General features: G+C 37.1%; 2 protein-coding genes across 2 annotated transcripts; one reads left to right on the top strand and one right to left on the bottom strand.

The window, feature by feature from the left end:
• Window positions 1–46: 46 nt before the first annotated feature.
• Window positions 47–3368, top strand: LOC117413485 (axonemal dynein light intermediate polypeptide 1-like). The gene is made up of 6 exons (XM_034022710.3): window positions 47–292; window positions 1399–1535; window positions 1692–1861; window positions 2479–2657; window positions 2776–2940; window positions 3260–3368. The coding sequence occupies exons 1-6, from the start codon at window positions 212–214 to the stop codon at window positions 3293–3295; spliced, it is 768 nt and encodes a 255-aa protein (XP_033878601.1). The 5' UTR covers window positions 47–211; the 3' UTR covers window positions 3296–3368.
• Window positions 3316–17185, bottom strand: LOC117413484 (nucleolar GTP-binding protein 2-like). Its single transcript, XM_058997505.1, has 16 exons — window positions 16972–17185; window positions 16062–16146; window positions 15195–15289; window positions 14453–14592; window positions 11526–11710; window positions 11029–11095; window positions 10668–10826; window positions 9015–9128; window positions 8251–8379; window positions 7631–7735; window positions 7191–7349; window positions 5856–5963; window positions 5008–5486; window positions 4737–4816; window positions 4375–4451; window positions 3316–4160 (listed from the first exon to the last, which is right to left on the bottom strand). Exons 1-16 carry the CDS (start codon window positions 17033–17035, stop codon window positions 4014–4016), a joined length of 2193 nt encoding a protein of 730 aa, XP_058853488.1. The 5' UTR covers window positions 17036–17185; the 3' UTR covers window positions 3316–4013.
• Window positions 17186–23079: the final 5894 nt, after the last annotated feature.

Raw genomic sequence — 23079 nt, 5'->3', positions numbered from 1 at the left:
CCACCATGCACATGCGCCTCGACAACGCTAGTTGTCATAGAAACCTAGTTGTCACAGAAACGGTAAACAATGGTCTTGGACATATACCACATAAACACAAGTTTGTCAGCGCGATTCATCTGACAGTCCAGACTGAAACCTTACAGCAATTAGTTATGAAAAGCGGTTACATTTGTTATCCGATTATAAAGTTGTAGTTCATTTCGACAACATGATTCCTCCGGCCGATTCTTTGTTGAAATATGACAACCCAGTCCTGGTCAGCAGAAATACAGAGAAGAAATCACCAAAGGTAAACACAAAACTGTGAGGAAGCTGGGACCGTTTTCGTTAAGAAACTACATTCATGTAAATCTGTTATATAATCTCTATCTCTCTCTCTCTCTCTCTCTCTCTCTCTCTCTCTCTCTCTCTCTCTCTATATATATATATATATATAATCCTGATGTGTACTTTTTGTCGTTATTTTTTGTTATAGTGTAACACAGTGACACAGAAAAGGGGCTACAACTTGAAACATTGTTATTTCCAAACATTTCAGCGCTACATAAATAGCTTACATGAAACAACTAAACAGCGGCTATTGTATTTGTTTCCAAGCTGCTTCTTGGAAGCGTGTGTGTGTGTGATTGATGTGTGTGTGTGTGTGTGTGTGTGTGTGCGCGCGTGAGGTGACTGTGCTATATGGGTACAGTAAATGAGAAACATGCGAATATCTTGGAGCTCACTGTGTGTTTGTTTGACTCTAAACTGATAAACACTTAGTCTGATTAGTGCACTCTTAAATGTGTAGTGCTGCAATCTACTACTCCAAACTACCTTATGGGCAATGTAAATAAAATGGACTCTCAACAAGGTCTGCTTTATGATAACTTGGTGAAAAGGCTGGAACTTTGGAAGTATGTAATAAACAGACACTAACTAACTTAATCGTTGGACTGCAGCTTTAAGAACCAAGGAAAAGGATAGCTACATGTGAGTAAAGGTTATTGCATGTCATATGATAGCTGGAATTTCTTTTTTGGCAAAAACATGTGATGACAGATCGTGTGGGCCAGTGCCTGATTATAGACGTATTTGACACATGCTGGCTAACAACTTTAAAATAAAAATATAAATACAATACAATAAATGAACAAGTAAACTGATACAACCTAAAATCGAAGCAGATGCAAACATCTATCAGACCTTGGCAACTTTTAATCTGATGCCAATGCAATTACCGCAGGACTCTGAAGGAGATTCCAGAACATTATTCAAACAATACTGAGATGCTGCACCAGACCACAATGCTGTTGTTTCCTTGTCATTAACATGAAAGGCAGCACTACAGTATTTTATGACTTGTTTATTTTCTATTCTAAGGCTTTGTTTGGTAACTTCAAAATTTATTTCCAGGCTCGCCCTTTGAAAGTGAGCCCTCAGCAACCAGTGGTAACAGGTCCAGTCCCCCCACCTCCCAAATCAAAGACAACTTCAATTGATGTTAACAAAGAACAGACTGAGGAAATCCTTAATGCAATCCTACCTCCCAGGTACCTCTCATATCTGTTTTAAAAATAATTATTATAAAACATTCATAACGGAAGAAAGAAATACAACTTCATATTATTTCAATCAGTTATTTTTATTGTACGGCCACTAATATGTGTGTGTGTCATATTTAACAATGAGCATCTTTGTATTTCCAGAGAATGGATGGAAAGCAACCAGCTGTGGGTGCAACAGGTAGCTAGTACCCCTTGCACTCGCATGGATGTGGTTCACCTACAGGAACAGCTGGATCTGAAACTGCAGCAAAGACAGGCTCGCGAGACAGGAATCTGCCCTGTGCGCAGGGAGCTCTATTCACAGTGCTTTGGTACGTTTGATCGAAAGCATCGCTTTTTCTTATTGTAATATTTTTTGAGAATGTAAACAAATATTCTCAAATTTTTAACAGGAACTCATTTGTACCATATTACAATTAAAATAAATCTCCTGAGTAAAATAAACTCGGTACCCCATCAAGTAAAGAGAGGAACATACTGTACAGTAGAATTACTTTTTTTATTTCAGTCATTTATGCACTGGGTTCCTTTGCATGATATTGTTTTATGAATGAACACAACCATGTTAATTTTTGCCACCCAAATACATTTCCAGCAGTACTTGTTCAAATATTCATCCCAGTACCATCACACTACAAAGGCAAGCACTGCTATTTAAAGGGGAACTAGTAGAACCAGTAGTTCTTATTAGCCATTCACAGATCTTACCTATCAGTATGTTAAAAGGTTTAGTACGAGATTGACCTCTGCCCCTTTGAAATTCACTTGTGTTCTATTATATAGGCTGCCAAAACAAATGAAATAGCCTTTGCTTAAACAGGTCTAACACTTTGTTATTTGTTAGTTTGTAAAGCAACCTGGGATGCTTGTTAATGAACAAGAAGTAAATTCAATCTAGTATTAATGTGCATGTTGTGTTTTCTTTCAGATGAACTTATCAGACAGGTCACCATTAACTGTGCAGAGCGCGGGCTGCTTCTGCTGAGAGTGCGAGATGAGATACGCATGACTATTGCTGCCTACCAGACTCTGTATGAAAGCAGTGTGGCGTTTGGTATGAGGAAAGCTCTGCAGGCTGAACAAGGGAAATCTGACATGGAGAAAAAGGTACAAAACTATTCTAAAACAGTCTAGAGAAATATTTCAAAGTGTAATTGCCATTGGTCCTCATTGGGGTTAAAATAAGCGATGCAGTTTGATTTTCTTATTTCGCTTTTCATTTTAGATTTCTGACATGGAAAATGAGAAGAGGGACTTTGAGAGGCAACTAAATGAGCAGAAAGCAAAGTGTGAAGCTATTGAGAAACGTGAGGCTGAGAGAAGACAGGTGGAGGAGAAGAAACACACTGAGGAAATCCAGTTCCTCAAACGAACTAACCAGCAACTCAAGGCAAGGCAAAATATAGTTGGGCAGTGATTTCCAATGATAAATCAAGGCAGCCATTGCAAGTTGTTAGGAATGTAACTTGGCATAATCTGTATTCATTATTTATATATTTACGCAAGAAAGCTTACTTCGATGTCGTCACAGAAATGTACAATTTAAATTTAGATGTCAAATATCACTTCGTTATTTTAATATCAGTAAAAATAATTGCTTCGATAAATCAGTCAAAATGTAATAGTTACATGCCAGATTTGATAGGATTTTTCTGTTTACATTTGACAATACCTGGATTTAACATTCAAGTATGATTTGTGTTTTTCAGGCACAACTGGAAGGTATTATTGCTCCGAAGAAATAAGTGGACCAGAAAATCTTACATTTATTGTTTCCACTATGTAATACTGTTGTTTATTAAATTCTTATATAAAATACTCCTTGATTGTTTTTGTCACCCAAATACATTTTATACAAAAGTATTTTAAAACAAACAGGTTCTTTACTATCTAAAGGTGTTTTTCATATCTGACTTCCTTTTTATATTACTATTATTATTTTTTTTACATGAAGCAAACTTCAACAGATACAACTTTCTTATCTGTTTGAGTATTTTGCTTCAATTTTAATTGTGTGGAATTGAACTAGGTAATGTTCTGGAAAACACAATGAGCAGAACACAAGTTCTGAGGGTGCAGCATCTACTACACAATGATGTCCCTGCATGAGACTCGACATCCTCTGAATAGCAATAATGACCGGTAGCTCTAAATATATGTTGCCCACAGTTTTGTCCAGGTATTTATATCCAGAGTACCATATAGATAACATTGGATGTATTGTTTGTTTCTCAATAGCCCAGAAACAAACTGAGATCCAACTATCTTAGCATTTTGGTAAAAATCCTGATCTGAAGTGTGCCTTTAAAAAAAAAAAAAAAAAAAAAAAAAACACAAAAAAATGATATATATATTTTATATATCAGGGTCACGGTGATCTTAAATACTTTATATCTTTAAAGCATTTAAAAAGCACAGGTTTAAAGGCATCATTACAGTTTATTTTTTTTTAGAAGCTGCGTCTCACGACTTATGTCTGAATTTCTTAGATTTGGATCCTTCTGAGCTGCTTGGTTTCTTTTTGTTCTTGTTCTTGTTTTTCACGTTGTGTGTTTCATAGTATCGAACCCCCACTTTCTTTGAACGCTGGGACCTTTCTAATCTTCTCTTCTGCAAATTGAAGCACATGAAATATGTAAGCACCAATCAGTAATGAAAACCCAAATAATTTTACAAAAGAATGACAAATGAATGGTGGTGGTGAATAATAATCAGACAGAAAAAGGACAGTACACATACATCTCAGTTATACAAACTTCTAATATGAATATAACAACCCACCCATACAATATTAATTTAATAAGCATTTAAAAACAGCACTTGCCTCCTTTGAAGTCAGTTTGACCTGAGGTTCTTCAACATCATCCTGTGCCTTTCTCTTTTTTCCTGCATTTGCAATAACTAAAAGAAAAAAAAAAGTTTATGGTTTACCATGTGGAAAGGCCTTGTGCAAATTACAATTAAGAAACACATTATTTCAACTTTTATTTATTTAAATTGGATATTTTTTCTTAAACATTTTATATGAATACCAGATAACAAAACAATAAAAATATTTTATATGAATTATTGCTTTTAGTTTTGAACAAAAGTGAACCGATACATACTGTACAAACACACAAGCCAAAAAAAAATATCATGTAACAGCCAGATTGTTTGAAAAGGATATTATTTATTTTACATTACCTTTAGGTTTTGAATCAACTGGAGACTCCCGTTTCTGTTCTGTCTTTGTGATTACCTTTTCAGCGAGTCCTTTGGGTATTCTAAAGTATGAAGAACACATCAAAATGACTAATATTCATCAAACACATACTAACATTTTACCCAACAACGAGTCACACCAATGGTTTATGTATTATAAAATTAAGATTTGCATTGCCCAATTAATATTGTAAACAGTAACAATTTACAGTTACATCACTATATTAAGATAAATGTAAATATAAAAAAATACCTTATGGCTGAAAATCTCTTGGACTTGGCTTGATCCAAAAACTTTTTGTATTTGTTGATCTTTTCATCCAGCTCACGAATCACCTCTTTGGAGCTCCTCTCTTTGCCCTTTGCTTTGGGTGTTGTCTGAGCAGACTGGTCGCCTTCGAGTTTGTGTCCCTCCTGAACCTCATTGTTTTCAGGACTCTCATCTTCCTCTTCACCCTCTGTGCCTTCCTCCTCCTCCTCCTCCTCCTCTTCTCCCGAGCACTCCTCTTCCGACATATCTGACATCTCCACAGGCACCAGGTCCTGCTCCGTGAATTCAGGGACTACGTTAATTTTACCAAAGTTCTGCCGTACGTGTGCCATCATGATCTGCTGGATTTCTGTGTCTTGCTTTGCTTCGGCTGATTTGTTATCAGCCTCTGCCGTTTCTGGTTCCTTTTCTGGGTTGCTGACCTCTTGGGTACTCTTGGCAGCTTCGATACCTGCTTGAGGCTGAAAGGATAATGTAATAAAATCACGCATTATAAATTCTAAACAGATGCATGTAGAATTATTTGTACGAAAAGTTGATATTGCATTCTATCCAAAAGGAATCGGACTACTTGTAGCCATTCCAGGTTTAACTATGGATTTAAATTAGCCTTTCTATTTTTTTACGAATACAATGTGGCTAAATAAACTGGTAAAACCAAAGTGGATCAAACAGCTAAGCAATGGGAGCTTTATTTCCATCCCCTGTATTCATCAGATTAAAAAACATACAACTTCTAGCCACTAGGTGGCACAAATCACATCTGGAAAAAAAAAATTCAACCCCATTGTTGCTGCAAGGCTCAAGATGAATTTGAATGCATCCCTCACCTCTGAACCTGGCTCTGCATTTGGGGGCTTCACAAAAAAGGGGATCCTGCCCCTCTGCCAGTCATTCAAAACCATTTTTGATACAGTCTGCAAGTCAGGTTCTCCACCCTGTGTTTTAATGACAAAACAAATTATTGATGTTAAACCTTATTAAACAGGAATCCTCTGAATAGCTGGATTCCCATTACTGTCTCCAGAAATGATAAACTGGATATGTCCTGGTTTAACATGATGATGCTATATAATCTCTCCACAGGTGCAAAAAAAAGTGGAATACACCCAAGTCCCTTTATATCTTTTGAATAAATGACATAAATAAGCAGTCAGACAGAAACAGGTACTGTAGACACTCAAACTATTATTTTGTAATGCATTATAATTCTGTGCCATCTCGGACTGTAGATTTATGCAACATTTTTCCAGTAGGAGAAACTACTTGATCTGCAGCACTTGGGGCTTCACATACAAATCTCAATTTCCTTTTCAACTAAGGGGTTTATTTGATCAATTTATACCCCGCCAGAATAGCTGGATTACATTTTTTTGGGGGGGGGGGGGGGGGGATTTTACAGTACCAGGGAATCACATACAGCACTTACTTCAGTAACACTTTAGGGATCTGTTATACGCGATTATAAACAATCTATAAACATTAAATGATGCTATTAACAATTACAGAATATGATCAGAAATAATAAGACCATTCTACATTTTTGTTTTTTTATGCTGTTGTTTATAATCAGTTATGACAGATAGAATCGGTCTGCCTTTTCAGGTCTGTTTGTCTTTCTATGTCTGTCTCACCAATTCTATGGGGCTGCTTGGCTTTTGCAATACAGTTATTATACACTTTTGCCATTGTTTATAACGGATCCCTAATTGAAAGTGGGACCCGTCCTTCTAGGTGTAATCCCAGGATATCCAGCGATAAGCCATGGTGATTCCCCATTGCAGTAAAACGCTCCAAGAAAATCCAGCTGTGGCTTAGCCTGGCTGATCAAATCAACCTCTAAAAGAAAGCAGCCAGTGCCGCTTCTGGTTTCAATTATTACTCTGGACACCAACGGCGAGTTTTGTTGCTTTATTTGTGGGAATTTTCTTTGCGTAAATGAATGAATACAACATTCCAGCTCACTGAATTTCCTGCTAAAAAGGTCAACTCATTTAAGGAAAAATGAATTAGCCTGCACTAAGAAAACATACATGGTATTCAGAAGTAATGCCCACATTCTCATTACTGCGCCCTCAAACATCATTGTTGAACTGTTTAACCTAATATAATGAAAACCCTCCAAACCCCTCTTCATTGGAAATATTTATTGGGAAATAGCTAACCTTTAAGAGTTTTCCCATCCTAAATGCCAGCTTTTCCAAGAAGTTCTCGGGTGACTCCCAGGAATCAACACGGTATGTTTTTTGAATGTACTCTGGTTTTGCTCTTTCCAGCACTGCAGCAATGTGGTCTTCTGGGCTCTTGATTTTTTCAACCTGAACCTAAAAATATGCAAAATCAAAAGTTAACTCCATTCATAGGACCACTATTTTTTTTTCCCCCATTACCAGTAAATACCATTACACAATTAAGGACTGCAGTTCCACTTACATACAAGTAATCATAAACCGTCACTATGGCAAGCATTCTCAAAATATTCAGAATACTATAACGTGCAAGTGGGAATCATTTCATTAAAACTCTACAGTATGTTTAACATCACAATTACAGCCTGTCCATCCAATTCTGTTTCTACCCACATTTACAGCAAATGTATACGTACCACTCCTTTTAACACTATATCGCTTTCAGTGTCACCGGATGGGTAGACAACCCCAGGGCAATCAATCAAGTAAATACGACGCATCAAGGTGATGTACTGCCAGACCTAAACAATCAAAGCAGAACCACTTTTACGATCTATTTTTAAATGACAATACTTTAACATACAAAACCTACACAGTGAATGGTAGTGATGGGAAATACTTACATAATTCATTTATCAGTTTATATATATATATATATATATATATATATATATATATATATATATATATATATATATATATATATATATATATATATATATATATATGTATTAAATATCAACGTAGGGTTTTGCAAACAGGCACTGTAACACAACCACTGATCAGATCAAAACTGGAACCCGATAAACTGAAACCCCATCAGATTTTTTTTATAGGCATTACCCATCTTTAACAATCCAGGAAAAAAAGGATATCTCAAGTACATTTTCCCCCACTGGACATCTTGGCTTTGAAAAGCTTGCTGCCTTACACAACTGCCTTATTTTTCCAACAGTAGAGCCCCACTTATTATAAGCAGTTGCGTCAAGTGGTTAAAGAAGCTCATTTGCGAGATGGATCAGGCAGCACTCCCTACCTTTGTTTCTCCTGCGATGGGGGCCACATTGCAGACCTTCTTGGAACGCAGCGTGTTTATCACAGAGCTCTTGCCAACGTTTGGATAACCGATGAAACCAACACTGATCTGTTTCTTGTCAGTATGCAACTGTAAAACATTTACACACAGGTTTAGATAAAGATATGTGTTTCATTAAGATAAACTTGTGATGGCTTTAAACAAATACCCACAGCCTAAGACTTCGCAGTAAAGCAATGTATTCTGTCTTGCTGATAAATGAAACTCTAAAATTATAAATGTGGTCGTTTTATTATAAACTTTTCTGTGTAAGGTATGTAGGTGTTTTCTACATTAAAAAATATATATATGGTATTCCCATAAAACATGAAGGTGATTTTCAACCACATTTTACTTCCAAATACATTTTGTATTCATCAACTCAACTGACGTGTTTACCTTGACAGCGAGATAACAAAACTACATCTTTCTTATCGGTACTATTTATTAACTCGTTCCCAGAAATCCAGAACATTTCATTGCACATATAAATTATTATGAAACAAAATCTGTGACATCAGGTTTAAAAGCAGCCTTGTCAAAAACAACAATGTAATACAAAGTTAACTGCATAAGTGAAAATAATGCTGAACTTGTTAACTACAGAAGGTATGTGTATAAACATACATGAATGTATGTCACAATACATTACGTTACTTTTAAAAAAATATGTTGTCAGGTACTGTTAAAAATTGTGCTAAACACTGCAAAAGTTAACCCATTACCTTTCCAAACTGCCTTAAGAGTTGAATCAGGGCACCTTTTCCAAAGGAGTTTGTTAGGCTGGCATGAAAAGCAAGTGTGGGATATTCCTTTGATAAGATTGCAACCCAGCGTTTCTGTAAAGTAAGCAGAAAAGAGCTTATTCCTCAAAATGTTCAATACAATACTGCCTGCACTTGGCATACATCGGAATGTCACAAACGGCTTCATAATATCTTATTTTACCCAGGATCCCTGTCCACGTACTCCAGTCCACATATCCCAGTGGCTCAGTCAGTAAAGGTACTACCATGTGGTGTGGAGGGTTGCCAATCTTTGATGGGGGCCCACAGAGAGCTCTGCATTGGCCTTTGTGCTTCTGTGGGTTTGGGAGCTAAATCGGCTACGGGAATAGTGACCCTCATTGGTCAAACACCCTACGAGTTCAGAAGACGACCTTTGAGGCTGTTCTGCTAGTTTCGGGAGGTGGCTTAACAGCAGGAACGAAGGTCGACTGTTGATGTTCAGCCCATCTGATCAGCATATGAATTTGGCATTTCATTTTAGGTAGTGTAACAAGGCAGGGAGGGGGTTAAAATCCTCCCTGCCAAACACAAGTGCAAATGTGTGTTATCGTTAATTTGTTATTATTGTGTTAATTGTTTTATTGGTTTTGGCAGTTGGCCCTGCCGATTGTAAATTGGTGCCAGCTGCCTATATCTGTTTCTGTGGGGAATATAAACCCCACAGCCAAATCATTCGGGACTGCTGAGGAGAAGGAAGCAGGAAGGTGTGTGCCCTGTTTCCAACCAGTCAGTGAGTACTGTGTGTAAAACTGTGTGTTTATGTCTACCGGTAAACAGCTTAGCTGTCCGATGCGTTAGTTACGGTGATGGAGTGTATAGTCAGTGCTCCGAAGGAGCTATTTTTGTTGACTCTTGTATTATTAAAAGTGAGCGTTTTGTGTGCTGTGTCTCATTTAAAAAGGCAAACGCACGGTAGTGAGAGCAGAATTCTCACAGTAGATAAGCAGGTATTAAGTGGCAAAGTTTGGTTTCTGTGTTGCTATCACCATGCATTTCATTAGGGTAACACAATTCAGATTACAGGTCAAATCAGATTATCAGGGTCTGAATTAGCAAGGTACAGTACCTAAATACCTGTAACAAAGTTTCTTTTTCAGAAATAAGGGTTACAGTGAGGCATAGCTGTGGCATGAGCAACAAACGTTTTCCTTTGTACCTCTGTGAATGCTAAGTCTTGTGAAACCAGATTCAAACCCAGAACTCCATTTTATAACTACATCTTTAGTCAATACCAAAAAACTGGCAAAAGGATTAAATGTTGTTAAATTAGATTAGTCTCATTCCAGTGCTCTGTAAAACCATATTTAACAAGAATCCATATGAAATACAATAACACTACAGATCTTTGTCCAGTGCTCAATAGCTGGTAAAAGTGGAAATAATTAACTATTGTACAATTACACAAGTCACTCATTTTTCTGCTAGCGTCTAGTAATGAAAGGGCTTGGGGTAGGTACTAAAGTAGACAAACATTAGGAATAAATGAATGATTACTTAATTATGTTTTTGTTTTCCCCCCCAGATCCTCAGAGCTGGAAAATAGACCCCCAGCTGTACACTAAAGAAGTTGTATGATGCCAAAACACTTACCGTGACCCAGGTGGGGATGAGATCACATTTATTAAGCACGAACATGAAATGTTTCCAAGGTTTCTCCTTCTTTAAATATGACTCAATGCTACGAGAACGCGTTCCCATGGGGTCTCTGGCATCCAGCACTTGAATTATAACATCGGATGAATCCAATACCTTAAAAATGAAGGGAGGACAAGAGCGCTTTAGGCAGGTACAGTATAGCAAGTACTTAGTACTATACATAAGAGGCCACAATACTCTGCACAGCATTTAAGAATGACAATTACCCACCGCATATAAAAGCAGAATACAATTAAAAAAGCACAAGAAATGCATTTAAAAAAAAACCAAAAAAAACCAAAAAGTGTTTAAAAACCTTATAAAGTTCACCCCAGATCCTTTTTGATTGCCCCTTTTTGTAGATTTCCTCTTGGACTTCATCCCTGAAATCACAGAATTAAAATGAAAAAACAAAAAACTTAAATGCTATTTACAAAACTTCTACTGGACACTTAAAAACAAATCTAAATCAACATCGTACCTCGGCCTTTAGGTTATTACAGAATTGGAATATGATCTAATCATATATGTTTTTTTTATAAACCTCTTGAATCGAACAGAGAATGCTTTCTAAGTTCACAGGGCTTTACAGGGAATTAACAGCAGCTTAGTTTAACATCTGACAGCTGGAATAACTGTCCTTGTAGTTTTATCTGTCTTTTTTGTATGCGGTTTTTACTTTCTCTATTCAGTAGGAGGACTGGATGTTGTGTGTAAATGTTATGTGGTCAAACATCTTGAGCATCTCTTAAACACACCACAGTGTCATTATGAAAAACGGTCAGAAACAGTTTTGTAAACAGGATACAGTACCTTACTCCAGTGTCCTCCGTCACCAGATCCTTATCTTTGTCCTCGCTGTATTTATCTGCAGAAGCCTCAGCTTTCTCCACCAGATCATGCACATCAGCTGCAGACAGGCTTGGTCTTTTCCTCTGGGCTTTAGGACCAAACGTTGTTTCAAAGGTCTCCGTGTCTAAAATGTGTACTTTTGAGTTCTGCGGGTTAAACAGAACTGTGAGCAAAACTTCATACTGAAGATAAGGTAGGTGCAATATGCTTATGTTCTATTTTGTGTAAACTATATTAAATATGGTATTCAATTGCTTTGCTGTTACCTGAAATGTTTATTTGAGTACATTCTGTATTGCTTACAAAATGGGTAGCACTTCAAACAGCTATGTATAACACCACAACACAAATCTTCTGATGTCAATGACTTCATTTGTGTCATACCCATGTTAGTTTCATGGGAGGAATACATTATACTAATAGTGAAATAGGTCCCTATTTGTCGCTCATTAATATGGAAGGACACTTTGCAAAAGCATTGTAATCTTCAAATAAATAAGAGAAGTATTCGGTGAACCATAATACCATAATGTATTTTGCAAAATTAAGCCTTCAAATTGTATTTCTTACCGAGTCCTCCAAATCCAATCACATGACCTTGTTTATACAAATCAGGCTCACTTGTATACATGCTTAAAAACCAAACAATTTACAGATCCTGTCAAAAGCACAACGCTTCAATTTCTAAATGCAACGCAACTGCCAAGTGGTTCTGGGAATAGTTTGGCTTTCATGACCAAAAAAAAAAAAAAAAAGATTGCCTTTTTTTCTTTTTTTGTTCCAAATAACATTTTTCCCTAATTAAGTTATATTGTTTTATTAAATGCACATGCAACACATTCCTGTGGAAATATGTGGCAATTGTCAAATATAATAACTTTAGCTGAGATAATAGAAACTCAGTACCATCGCGGGATGTACTTGAGAGCATTTTTGAATCCAGATGAAAGAAAAGACTGTTGTGCTATAATTTATCATGCAACGCTGGGGTTTAAACTCTTGTAAGTGTACATATTTCAAATAAGCCTCTCCTAACTTATCATAACCAGTTGATACCTTTCTCAGTGGTACGGTTTTGCCAACTACCATCCCTATAAATGCTGTTTTATAGAAATTGCTTGTCAAAGAAGAAAGAACACAGGGTCTTGCACCTATACCTAATCCAAACTACCTAAATAATTTGTGATTACCACAAATTGAAAACATGATTGTCAATGAAGTGAACGGCAATAGTGCCAACAGACTCTGGACTGACTTTCGTGCATACTCTGGTGAAACTCTTTATAGTGTTTTCCATAAAAATCAATTTTGACATTTTGGAACAGAACATCTGTTCTATACACAAATCACAGATTTCTACAATGGACAGATTAGACAGTTTCCCCTCTCCATCCTTATTTTATTACTACTGTATTTTTGGCACTTGTTAGACTGCTTCAAAAGGTACAATTCACCCAAACATGGATATAATTGTCTTTCAGGGCAGTACTGGAAAAGCATAACCAAGAAATCAATAGACCCAAAGATGGCACTGAAAGTTATGAAAATGTTTTTCATATGTTTTTGAGGAGTAATATAAAAACAGCAGAAATGTGATTCAGTTAAGGTATGGCACACCAAAGATTATAAACATTATTATTATTTATTTCTTAGCAGACGCCCTTATCCAGGGCGACTTACAATTGTTACAAGATATCACATTATTTTTTAGATACAATTACCCATTTATACAGTTGGGTTTTTACTGGAGCAATCTAGGTAAAGTACCTTGCTCAAGGGTTCAGCAGCAGTGTCCCCTACCAGGGATTGAACCCACAACCCTCCGGTCAAGAGTCCAGAGCCCTAACCACTACTCCACACTGCTGCCCATATGGAAAGAGTTACATGAGACAGCCAAAGAAGCAAAGAGAATGAACAGGTTCAAGAGAAAAATAAATGCCTTTTGCACTCTGTGACAGACAAAATGATTCTTGGTGATACATCTCCCTTCTGACCTGTGAGGACGCAGTGTAAAGGGAACAGAGTGCCCTGGACTGCACGGCCTGACAATTCATTCCCAGGGTTAGGTGTAAGTCGACCATCTAGAAAGGGGGCTCAGCTGCGGTACATTTAAGTCATTGCCCCAGAGGGAAAGCGATGTGACAACTGCGGATTGGAGGGAAAAAGGCTGCACTCGCTAACCAAGGGGGCGTGACTGAAGGTACAAATATAGGACTAGGTGATCTGTTCCTTTGTTGACGGTTAAGAGAAACGCTGAAGGACGAAAGTAAAATAACCGTGAGTGTTTAGTGTTTGTTTGTCTTGTTCTGTCATGTCTAAGCAATTCACTGTTTGTTATTATTAGACAGCTGAACACGATCCAGAGCTGTCGCCAAAGGCCAGCACTTACCCGGACATCACTGCATTTTGTTTCACAAAGAACTAATTACACCACAAGCACTTTAGCACGAACTGTGGACTTGTGTATGTGTTTTGTGTGGGTGTTTAACAACGGGACTGTTTATCATTTCGGGACCAACCCCTGAATTACAATAAAGCAATACACGCCGCTTTATTGCTTCTCACCCTTATTATTTACTGTGTTTTTGTGTCATCAGACAATTGGACTTAAAATAAAAATAACATTGCACCTGGATTATTGTTGCCTGTCTGTTCACTATCACTGCTGCATTCCTGCACCTGCACACAGTTAACCACTTTGCCACACAATTTCCTTTCTGGCACATCAGGACTTAATGCACAGCATTGTAGACTGCATCTGTCATCAACTCAGAATACAGCTGGACAAATCAAAGTTGACCCCGCCACCCCAACTCCCCCACCCTGTGCATGCTACACTCATGATTTAATCAAACAAAAAAAAGGTCTTTACAGAGTATAGATCTTACATGAGATTTGATTCTGTCTTGCAAGAGAGACATCGGCAGCTTGCTCTTTTTCATCACTACTCTGTATGGGTCCTTCTTCACTCGATCCATTTCATCTTGAAACTTCTGCAGAGATGATTGCTTGATGACCCTTGTGTTAGCTGTATAGTTGGAAAAACACCAGGATAAAAATGAACTACATTGTACAGGCTCTGTACTTGAAATCTGCCCTTAACGATTGCTCCATAATCTTTGTAAACCTAAATAATGTAAAAGAAATACAACAGTTCTCCAATATATACACTAGCATCCCAACAGGACTAAGGGACCAGTCACTACGTGTATTATTATTATTATTATTATTTGTTTATTTAGCAGACGCCTTTCTCCAAGGCGACTTACAGAGACTAGGGTGTGTGTACTATGCATCAGCTGCAGAGTCACTTACAAATACGTCTCACCCGAAAGACGGAGCACAAGGAGGTTAAGTGACTTGCTCAGGGTCACACAATGAGTCAGTGGCTGAGGTGGGATTTGAACGGGGGACCTCCTGGTTACAAGCCCTTTTCTTTAACCACTGGACCACACAGCCTCCTGTAGATGTGTAGATGTTGTGCAACATGCATTAAACATGTGCAATACATTTAAACTGCATCCAAATGTCAGTACATATGTAAGAAAGTGCTATATATTCATGTGGAAGTGGTCATATTGGGTCTTTAATTGTGACTTCAATACAACAGAGAATAGCGAAAACACTTACCAAACCACTTAATATTTGGCTCTACTCTTGCTACGGTTCCAGGTGCCACTGTAGACTGGTACTGCAGAGTTTTAATGACTTTCCCCCGGTTGTTTCTAAAGGCAAAGGGAAAACAAGTGGTTATGAAGTGTAATTTCCATTATGACAGACAGTGTGTCCCAGTAACGTTATGGCAAGGATGGTGTTGAAACTGTAGCCACATTGCTGCCTTTTCACATGGAGACACCTGCCTCAGCAACTTCAATCAGCCCTGATCACAAATGAGCCACCCGACAGTGAGACAGCTTCCTCAGATGGTGAGGAGGAAAGATGCTGAAATGCAGAAATTGCTGAAACTGTTACGTTGCTATCAGTTAGTGAAAGCATAAGGGTTTATCACATCTGACAAGCAACTAGTTGTCTTTTGTATTAGACCCGTATGCATACAGATTAGATGCCAACATATGTGACCATCCTGAGAAATCAGGGATGAAAACTGTCTTAGAAATATTACATCAATTAAAATAGGAGGGCATTGCCTTAGGGAATGCTATTGCTAATAATTAACAAATGGTCTAAAAAGGCAGATAAGCAAGTATTTAATCACATTGAAGCAATTTTCCTGTTTCAGCAATACTCCCAAAAATGACAAATCAAAAGGATTTCTTAAAAGCTTCCATATTGTTTCTTTCCTGCATTCCTAGATAAGCCCAAAATGGTTTAAAATACTTAATTACTTCAATGTTTATTTAAACACTTGGCACATGTTCAAAGTTTAGATTCTTTTTGTATTTAGTGAAGTTGCTAGTTTTACACAGCTTAACATGCTCTGTTACTACGTTTAATCATTGCTTGCAAATGTATTAGGTACAATCAGTGGGTACCTACCGACGTTCTTTCTGCCTGTACATATTCAGGCGCTTGACGGTTGCCCGGTCCCTCATATGACTACCTCCAACACCCTTAGGTCGATCTTTCAGTACAAAAGGAAGACAATTACACACTGAACCAGTTGCAAAAGGTCCTCGTTTGCATAGCAAGATGATCTCTACTGCCTTATTGTTTTGGTTCTTGTTTTCAGGATTTTCAATCTTAAGGCAACACTAGGTTCACATCCTGACCATAGGACTGTATGTGGAGTCAAGTGGGGCCATTACACACACACTATATATATATATATATATATATATATATATATATATATATATATATATATATATATATATATATATATATGACTTGTAACCTGATGAAGACACGGAAGTGTCGAAACGCGTTGTTCTACACATTTTTTTATGTAAATGAACAAACTCTGATGGGATACCTGTCTTCACCTTTTTTGAACTGTTCGTCACCATTTGGATCTACATGAGAGTGCTGCTATACTGCGACTAAATAAATATAAGTGAGTTTACTACCTGCTGTATCAGAGACAATTCGTTTTAATTGTTTTTTTGTGTTTTGTAGCAAGCACCTCACCATAAACTTTCTTGGTGCACGAGTATATACATAACATTTTTGTCTTGGTAGAATTTATCTGCGCAAAGTTAAGCTTGGCATACGGCCAACGATTCAGATTTCCTCTAACAACAGCGCAAGCAATTACAATCTTTGACTGATAAAACATCTGCACTATTGGAATCACCCTATTTGAATGTGCGCGTATGTTATACGCGTTGTTACGGTGTCAGGTGGATCTTGCACTGACATGTATTTTGTATTTGTATTGTAAACATGCACATACACGGGCAGCCATACAGTGCAAAGCACGGCTGTTTCTGGGTATTTAAATTCTCACCTGGGTTACTGCTGGAAGTAGAGGGGTTAATGGAGCTTCTCCCCTTGTATTGTGGCTTCACCATTTTGGCGGCCGGTTCTAGACGAGCTTCTAGGTGAAAAAATAACAAAATAAACGTTGTTTTGCAAACTTCCAGACGCTTACTCTTCTAACCATACGAGTACACGTGTTGACGACTCACCATGACCCAGGAAAGAGCGTCATCAGACAAGGGACGAGTTACGGAACAATATGAGTAACGTCAATTCAGCGCGACAGACCCGGTTTAGAAATCAACTGTAGCAAAACCAAACTAGAAAGTCCTTAGAGAAGATATAAACGAAACAGATACTGGACTAAACAGTCGACGATTTAAGTTTAAGGAGTGTAGGAATCACAATTTTGGCAGATGTTACTATACTGGATTTTTATAATTGCAATATTTATCAGTCATAATAAAAGTACAAGAATACAATTTAAAAAAAAAAAAAAATGAATCTTTATCATTTTTTTTGGTACCACATTTTTACATATTGTTGACTGGGGAAAACAACTAATTTCCCCAGAGGAAAGGAACAAAAGACTACAGACCTTGCCAACGTTTGTGGATTATTTGTAATGGTAGTATTGCGTAATTTGTTATTCCTTTCCTGTGTAATATAATTTAAACCACAAGTGTTTCCCTGCTGTAATAAAATACGTGCTTCTACTGTACGTGTTTGTCTGCGCTAATTAATTGGTCTTAATAAATGTCTACCCAGTCGAGTGAGAACATCTTTTTTCTTCTTTTTAGTTGTATTTAAATGTTGTTAGTGGTAAACGTTTTGAGAAATATGTTTAAACAAAGTTAATAAATGTCTAATTTTCCAATAATTAATCATTTCAGAGGGGAAAAAAAACAACATTTTACTTTTTATACAGTATGACTGCTTGTTTTGATCGATAGAGGGAGCCACTGTACCACAACACAATGGATCACCTTGGAATAAAAAGTGAGTTGAGTTTCACTGGGAGTTAAACTTACTGGTTATCATTATCAATCCACAGTGAGTGAAGTCTGGCATTAGCGTCATCATGTATAATAGACGATTTGCATGATTTATTCAGTATCTTAAACCGCCAAAACACTAATAATGAGACCAGAGGGCTTTCTCTCCGTGTTCCGGTAGTTCACGTTACAGTCAAAACAGCCCCCTCACAGTTCTGAATCAAGCCTGAGTGATTAAAATAATTTGCACAGTGATTAAAAAGTGTATGGAGCCTAAAGATAAAGTACAGGGCTATATAAAAACAAAACATTGCTGTTTCCTGGTTACTTGATCATCTCCTGTACTGTTGGTCACATGGATGGTTTGAAGCGCCACCATTGGAGTGAAATTGACTTACAGGACAGGATGTGATGTGGCACCAGGGAGAATTCACAACAGTGCTGTATACCCTCAAAAAATAAAATCACAAGATATTCTGCACATGGGGGACCAGTTAATGTTGTTAATGATTCTAAAAGTGTAACGCCTAGAGCGTCACTTAACAACTGTATAAAAACAGGTCATATCTTGGTTGATTTACAGGATTTTTATTGTAACAATCTGCAGCAAGCCTTCCTTGCAGTGAATGGGGGACATGTTATATTTTGCTTATCGGCTTCAGCCAAAGCGCTTTTAAAAGACTCATGGAGGTAGTCTTGCAATCTTAGTGCTCATATGTGGTGTTGCCACCAGGCACGTTTCTTTGCATCAAGATGAATGATTTCTAAACAACAGGAGTACAAAGTGGCCGAGTAACTTCATAAGTACTCTGTGTATATTTACAGTAGAGTCATACATGCAGAGAACAGAATTCCTATGATATCTGCAGTTTGTTGGAGATATCCAAGTTTTGATCAGTCCAACTCCTCTTAGCTTCTGAGATTTGGCATGATCCACGATGGCCTGATTTAAGGCACGTAACCCAATTTGTAGTAGCGCAAGACATAATATAAACAGGAATGTTTTCTTTTCTTTTTCATTTTCTAAAATTGGACTTGACAGCATTGGTATCGCACCGTGAATATTAAAAAGTTTTGTTGTTTAGAATTCAGACTTTGAGCAAAACAATTTGCATCCCAAAAAGTAAAAGACAAACCATTTCCATGTCTGTAGAAGACCTGCTTTGTGGTAGAATAGCAGTGTAGTAATAATAATAAACGTTTGGTGCTATTTCTTATGGGGTTTACTGGTTTGTTGGAATACCCAGACAGATTGTGATTTTGCCTAAGCTTTTGTTACATGTCTAAGCCAATCTTTTTTGGCAGACTTCTTTTTGTTTTCCACATGATAATTCATGAACAAAATGATGGAACGGAATGGGTAGGTTTGGTACTCAGCCTCCTATTGATTTTGGATGTGATAGTGTCAGGGGACCATCTTCTCGCTCACACTGTGCAAGGATGGAGTTTTTTTTTTCACAAAACAAGTGCAGACAAATTTGAACCATTTCGAGCTGTTGGCTGTAAGTGACATGATAAGAATTCCTGATGCACAGATAAGTTGTCAAAAGTCAGTTATTTTTATTGGTTGCTAGATGGCATTCTGGTGCTTGAAATAAATCACAGATTATGTTTTAAACACTGTTAGTATAAATAAGATAGGCAATAGGCTTTTAGGTACAATATTTATTAGGAATGCTATGTTGTACCTTCTTGCCCAGAATCAGCTGCGCTGTCGTGTTTAGGTCATTCAATAAGTTAAAATGTCTGCAGAGTAATTATGCATGCCTTTAAAAAAAAAATAAATAAAAAAAAATTCAGTGATAGCAATATAAAGCAGGCTCAATCTTTCACTAATTAAAGCACATCTGTGCAAAGTCATATTTATATTGCAGATGCATCTCTAAAGATGCCACTCTCAGTTTAATTTGCTGAGATAATTAGCCCAAATGGCAACCACTACTGATGGCCAATGGCTTGATTGATAAACAGTAGTCATATCTGATTTCATGCATTGTGCCTGCTTATCATCTTTACATAATTTCTACTTTGTTGCTCATTGATCTGTTTCCAGATGTACACAGCTAGCATTGTTGATGAGAAAATATGTTGGACAGAGATCAGTGATTTCTAGCTCGCTTATATTCTTTTCAAAGATCACTTCATCAGGATGATGGATGGCACAATTATGTTAAGTCCAATTGACAGCACGGAGCTATAGATCAGATATCATTACTGGCTGAAAGAAAAAGCAGGGGTTCTAGAAATAACAGAATCAAAATGTTCTGCCCAATTCAACAAACTGTTTTATTTGCCAGTAACAAATCATTTAAAGTTACATGTCACAATATGTGTTTATGAGACCCCCTCTCAACCCTATTCTTTTATGTCTGTTGCCTGTCTGTATGTGTGATACTGACCCCGCTGCTCTGTTGTATAATATAGCAGCAGGTGTAGTCAACAGAGCTGAAAGATCACTGTCACATTATTTCTTTTAAATCAGGATCAAATAACACAGCCCTCAATCATGCTCAGTTAGACAAATAAATACAACTCATTATTGGAACAGCAACCTACTCAAAACACACATAATAAAAATAGGTATTCAGATTGTAAAACCCCATGGCGACAGAATAAAAACCTATGCAGAATTATTGCACGACTATCCCCTAGAGTGCTATAAACATGATTACACGAGAGGAGAGCTCATTAATTTAAAGAAGGAATGTACTGTGTTATTATCTCCGAGCCACTTTAATGCAAAACTCTTCTCAACTGGAAATAAGGTCCAGCTTTGAGGAATGGCATCTTTTTTTCTGTTTTCAAATGTTGCCAACTCAATTCTCCATGTTAGCAACTGTGGTAGGCCTCAGTGGTAGGGAATTAAAGCAAATGGGAAAACCACAGGGCCTGCAAAGTTCCATTATTCATCATAAACAAGGCAATTAGAGAATTCACTTTTTTTGCTGTAATTCAGTTCAGCCTTAATACATTACATGGAACTCTCTGTCATCTAATAACAGACACATACCAGATGCAAAGATGCATAGGCTAGTACTATCAGGTACCAGCTACACGGCTTCTTAGCCCGTATTACAGCACAGTAAAGTCACTCTGAAATATCTGTTTTAATAATTCTAGTAGACATGTATTATATTTAATTGCAGATCATTAGGTAAAGTTCAGCTCTGGGTTAAAACCTCGTCTCCAACTGCACAGCAAAGAGGCATGGCTATAACAAAAAAATATATATACAGCTCTGGAAAAAATTAAGAGACCACTGCAAAATTATCAGTTTCTCTGGTTTTACTATTTATAGGTATGTGTTTGGGTAAAATGAACATTTTTGTTTTATTCTATAAACTACTGACAACATTTCTCCCAAATTCCAAATAAAAATATTGTCATTTAGAGCATTTATTTGCAGAAAATGACAACTGGTCAAAATAACAAAAAAGATGCAGTGTTGTCAGACCTTGAATAATGCAAAGAAAATAAGTTCATATTCATTTTTAAACAACACAATACTAATGTTTTAACTTAGGAAGAGTTCAGAAATCAATATTTGGCGGAATAACCCTGATTTTCAAGCACAGCTTTCATGCATCTTGGCATGCTCTCCACCAGTCTTTCACATTGATGTTGGGTGACTTTATGCCACTCCTGGCGCAAAAATTCAAGCAGCTCGGCTTTGTTTGATGACTTGTGACCAGTACAAGGTTGCCCTGGAAGAAAACTTGCTTCCTTCTGCTCTGACAGTGTTCCCCAACTCTGAGGATTGGTTTTTCCAGCAGGACAATGCTCCATGCCACACAGCCAGGTCAATCAAGGTGTGGATGGAGGACCACCAGATCAAGACCCTGTCATGCCCAGCCCAATCTCCAGACCTGAACCCCATTGAAAACCTCTGGAATGTGATCAAGAGGAAAATGGATGGTCACAAGCCATCAAACAAAGCCGAGCTGCTTGAATTTTTGCGCCAGGAGTGGCATAAAGTCACCCATCATCAATGTGAAAGACTGGTGGAGAGCATGCCAAGACGCATGAAAGCTGTGCTTGAAAATCAGGGTTATTCCACCGAATATTGATTTCTGAACTCTTCCTAAGTTAAAACATTAGTATTGTGTTGTTTAAAAATGAATATGAACTTATTTTCTTTGCATTATTTGAGGCCTGACAACACTGCATCTTTTTTGTTATTTTGACCAGTTGTCATTTTCTGCAAATAAATGCTCTAAATGACAATATTTTTATTTGGAATTTGGGAGAAATGTTGTCAGTAGTTTATAGAATAAAACAAAAATGTTCATTTTACCCAAACACATACCTATAAATAGTAAAACCAGAGAAACTGATAATTTTGCAGTGGTCTCTTAATTTTTTCCAGAGCTGTATATACAAAACAGATGCCTTCAGATAAAGTTAATGTAATAAACTGTCTTGCTCATTGCAAATAATAAATAAATAAACACATGAACAAAAGTGGATGTGTTGCACTGCATGCATGGTGCAACACACTGACTTGTATTGTATTTACTACAGGGAGGACACATTTTAAAGTAAAGTAGAGCTTGGACTTTCCATGTAGAGTTTGGCCGGGAGTCCAGAAACAGAATGATTGAAGAGAACCTTTATTAAACAAAGTGGGTGTTTAGGTTGCATTCCAGTATCTGATATAAGTCACCCGTCTGAAGGGAACTGTAAAACAAAAAGAATAAACGGCCAAAGATTGAAATTAAGGATACAAGTAGATTTAAGATATAGTTGTACCGAATATGTATTTTTGTACAGAAAAGTGTCTGGTAAGGAAAGATTAGAAGGGATTGCTGAGTTTTAAAAAAAAAACTAAGGAAAAAAATACAGTTTAGTGGTTGTAGCTTGAAAAAAATGATCCACTTATCTGTTCTCTTCATGTGTCTTGTAGTTGTCTTTTATTTGATTAGTGCAACTTATAGAAATAAAATCTATTGCAATATACTGGCAATATATTGAAAATATAGTGCAATATATTTTGTTTATGTCCCTAACACTGCATACTGTAAATCAATGTATTATCTTCCAACTATGTTTGGGTTAAGTACTTTATGCCACTGTGTATAACATGGATTTAATTTCTCAGCTTATTACATTAGATAGACTTCAATATAAGCAGCACTACTTAA

Source organism: Acipenser ruthenus, chromosome 23, assembly GCF_902713425.1.
Source record: "Acipenser ruthenus chromosome 23, fAciRut3.2 maternal haplotype, whole genome shotgun sequence".
Lineage (NCBI taxonomy): Eukaryota > Metazoa > Chordata > Actinopteri > Acipenseriformes > Acipenseridae > Acipenser > Acipenser ruthenus.
Note: the sequence above shows the minus strand (reverse complement) of the source record. Positions and strands in the feature narration are given on the sequence as shown.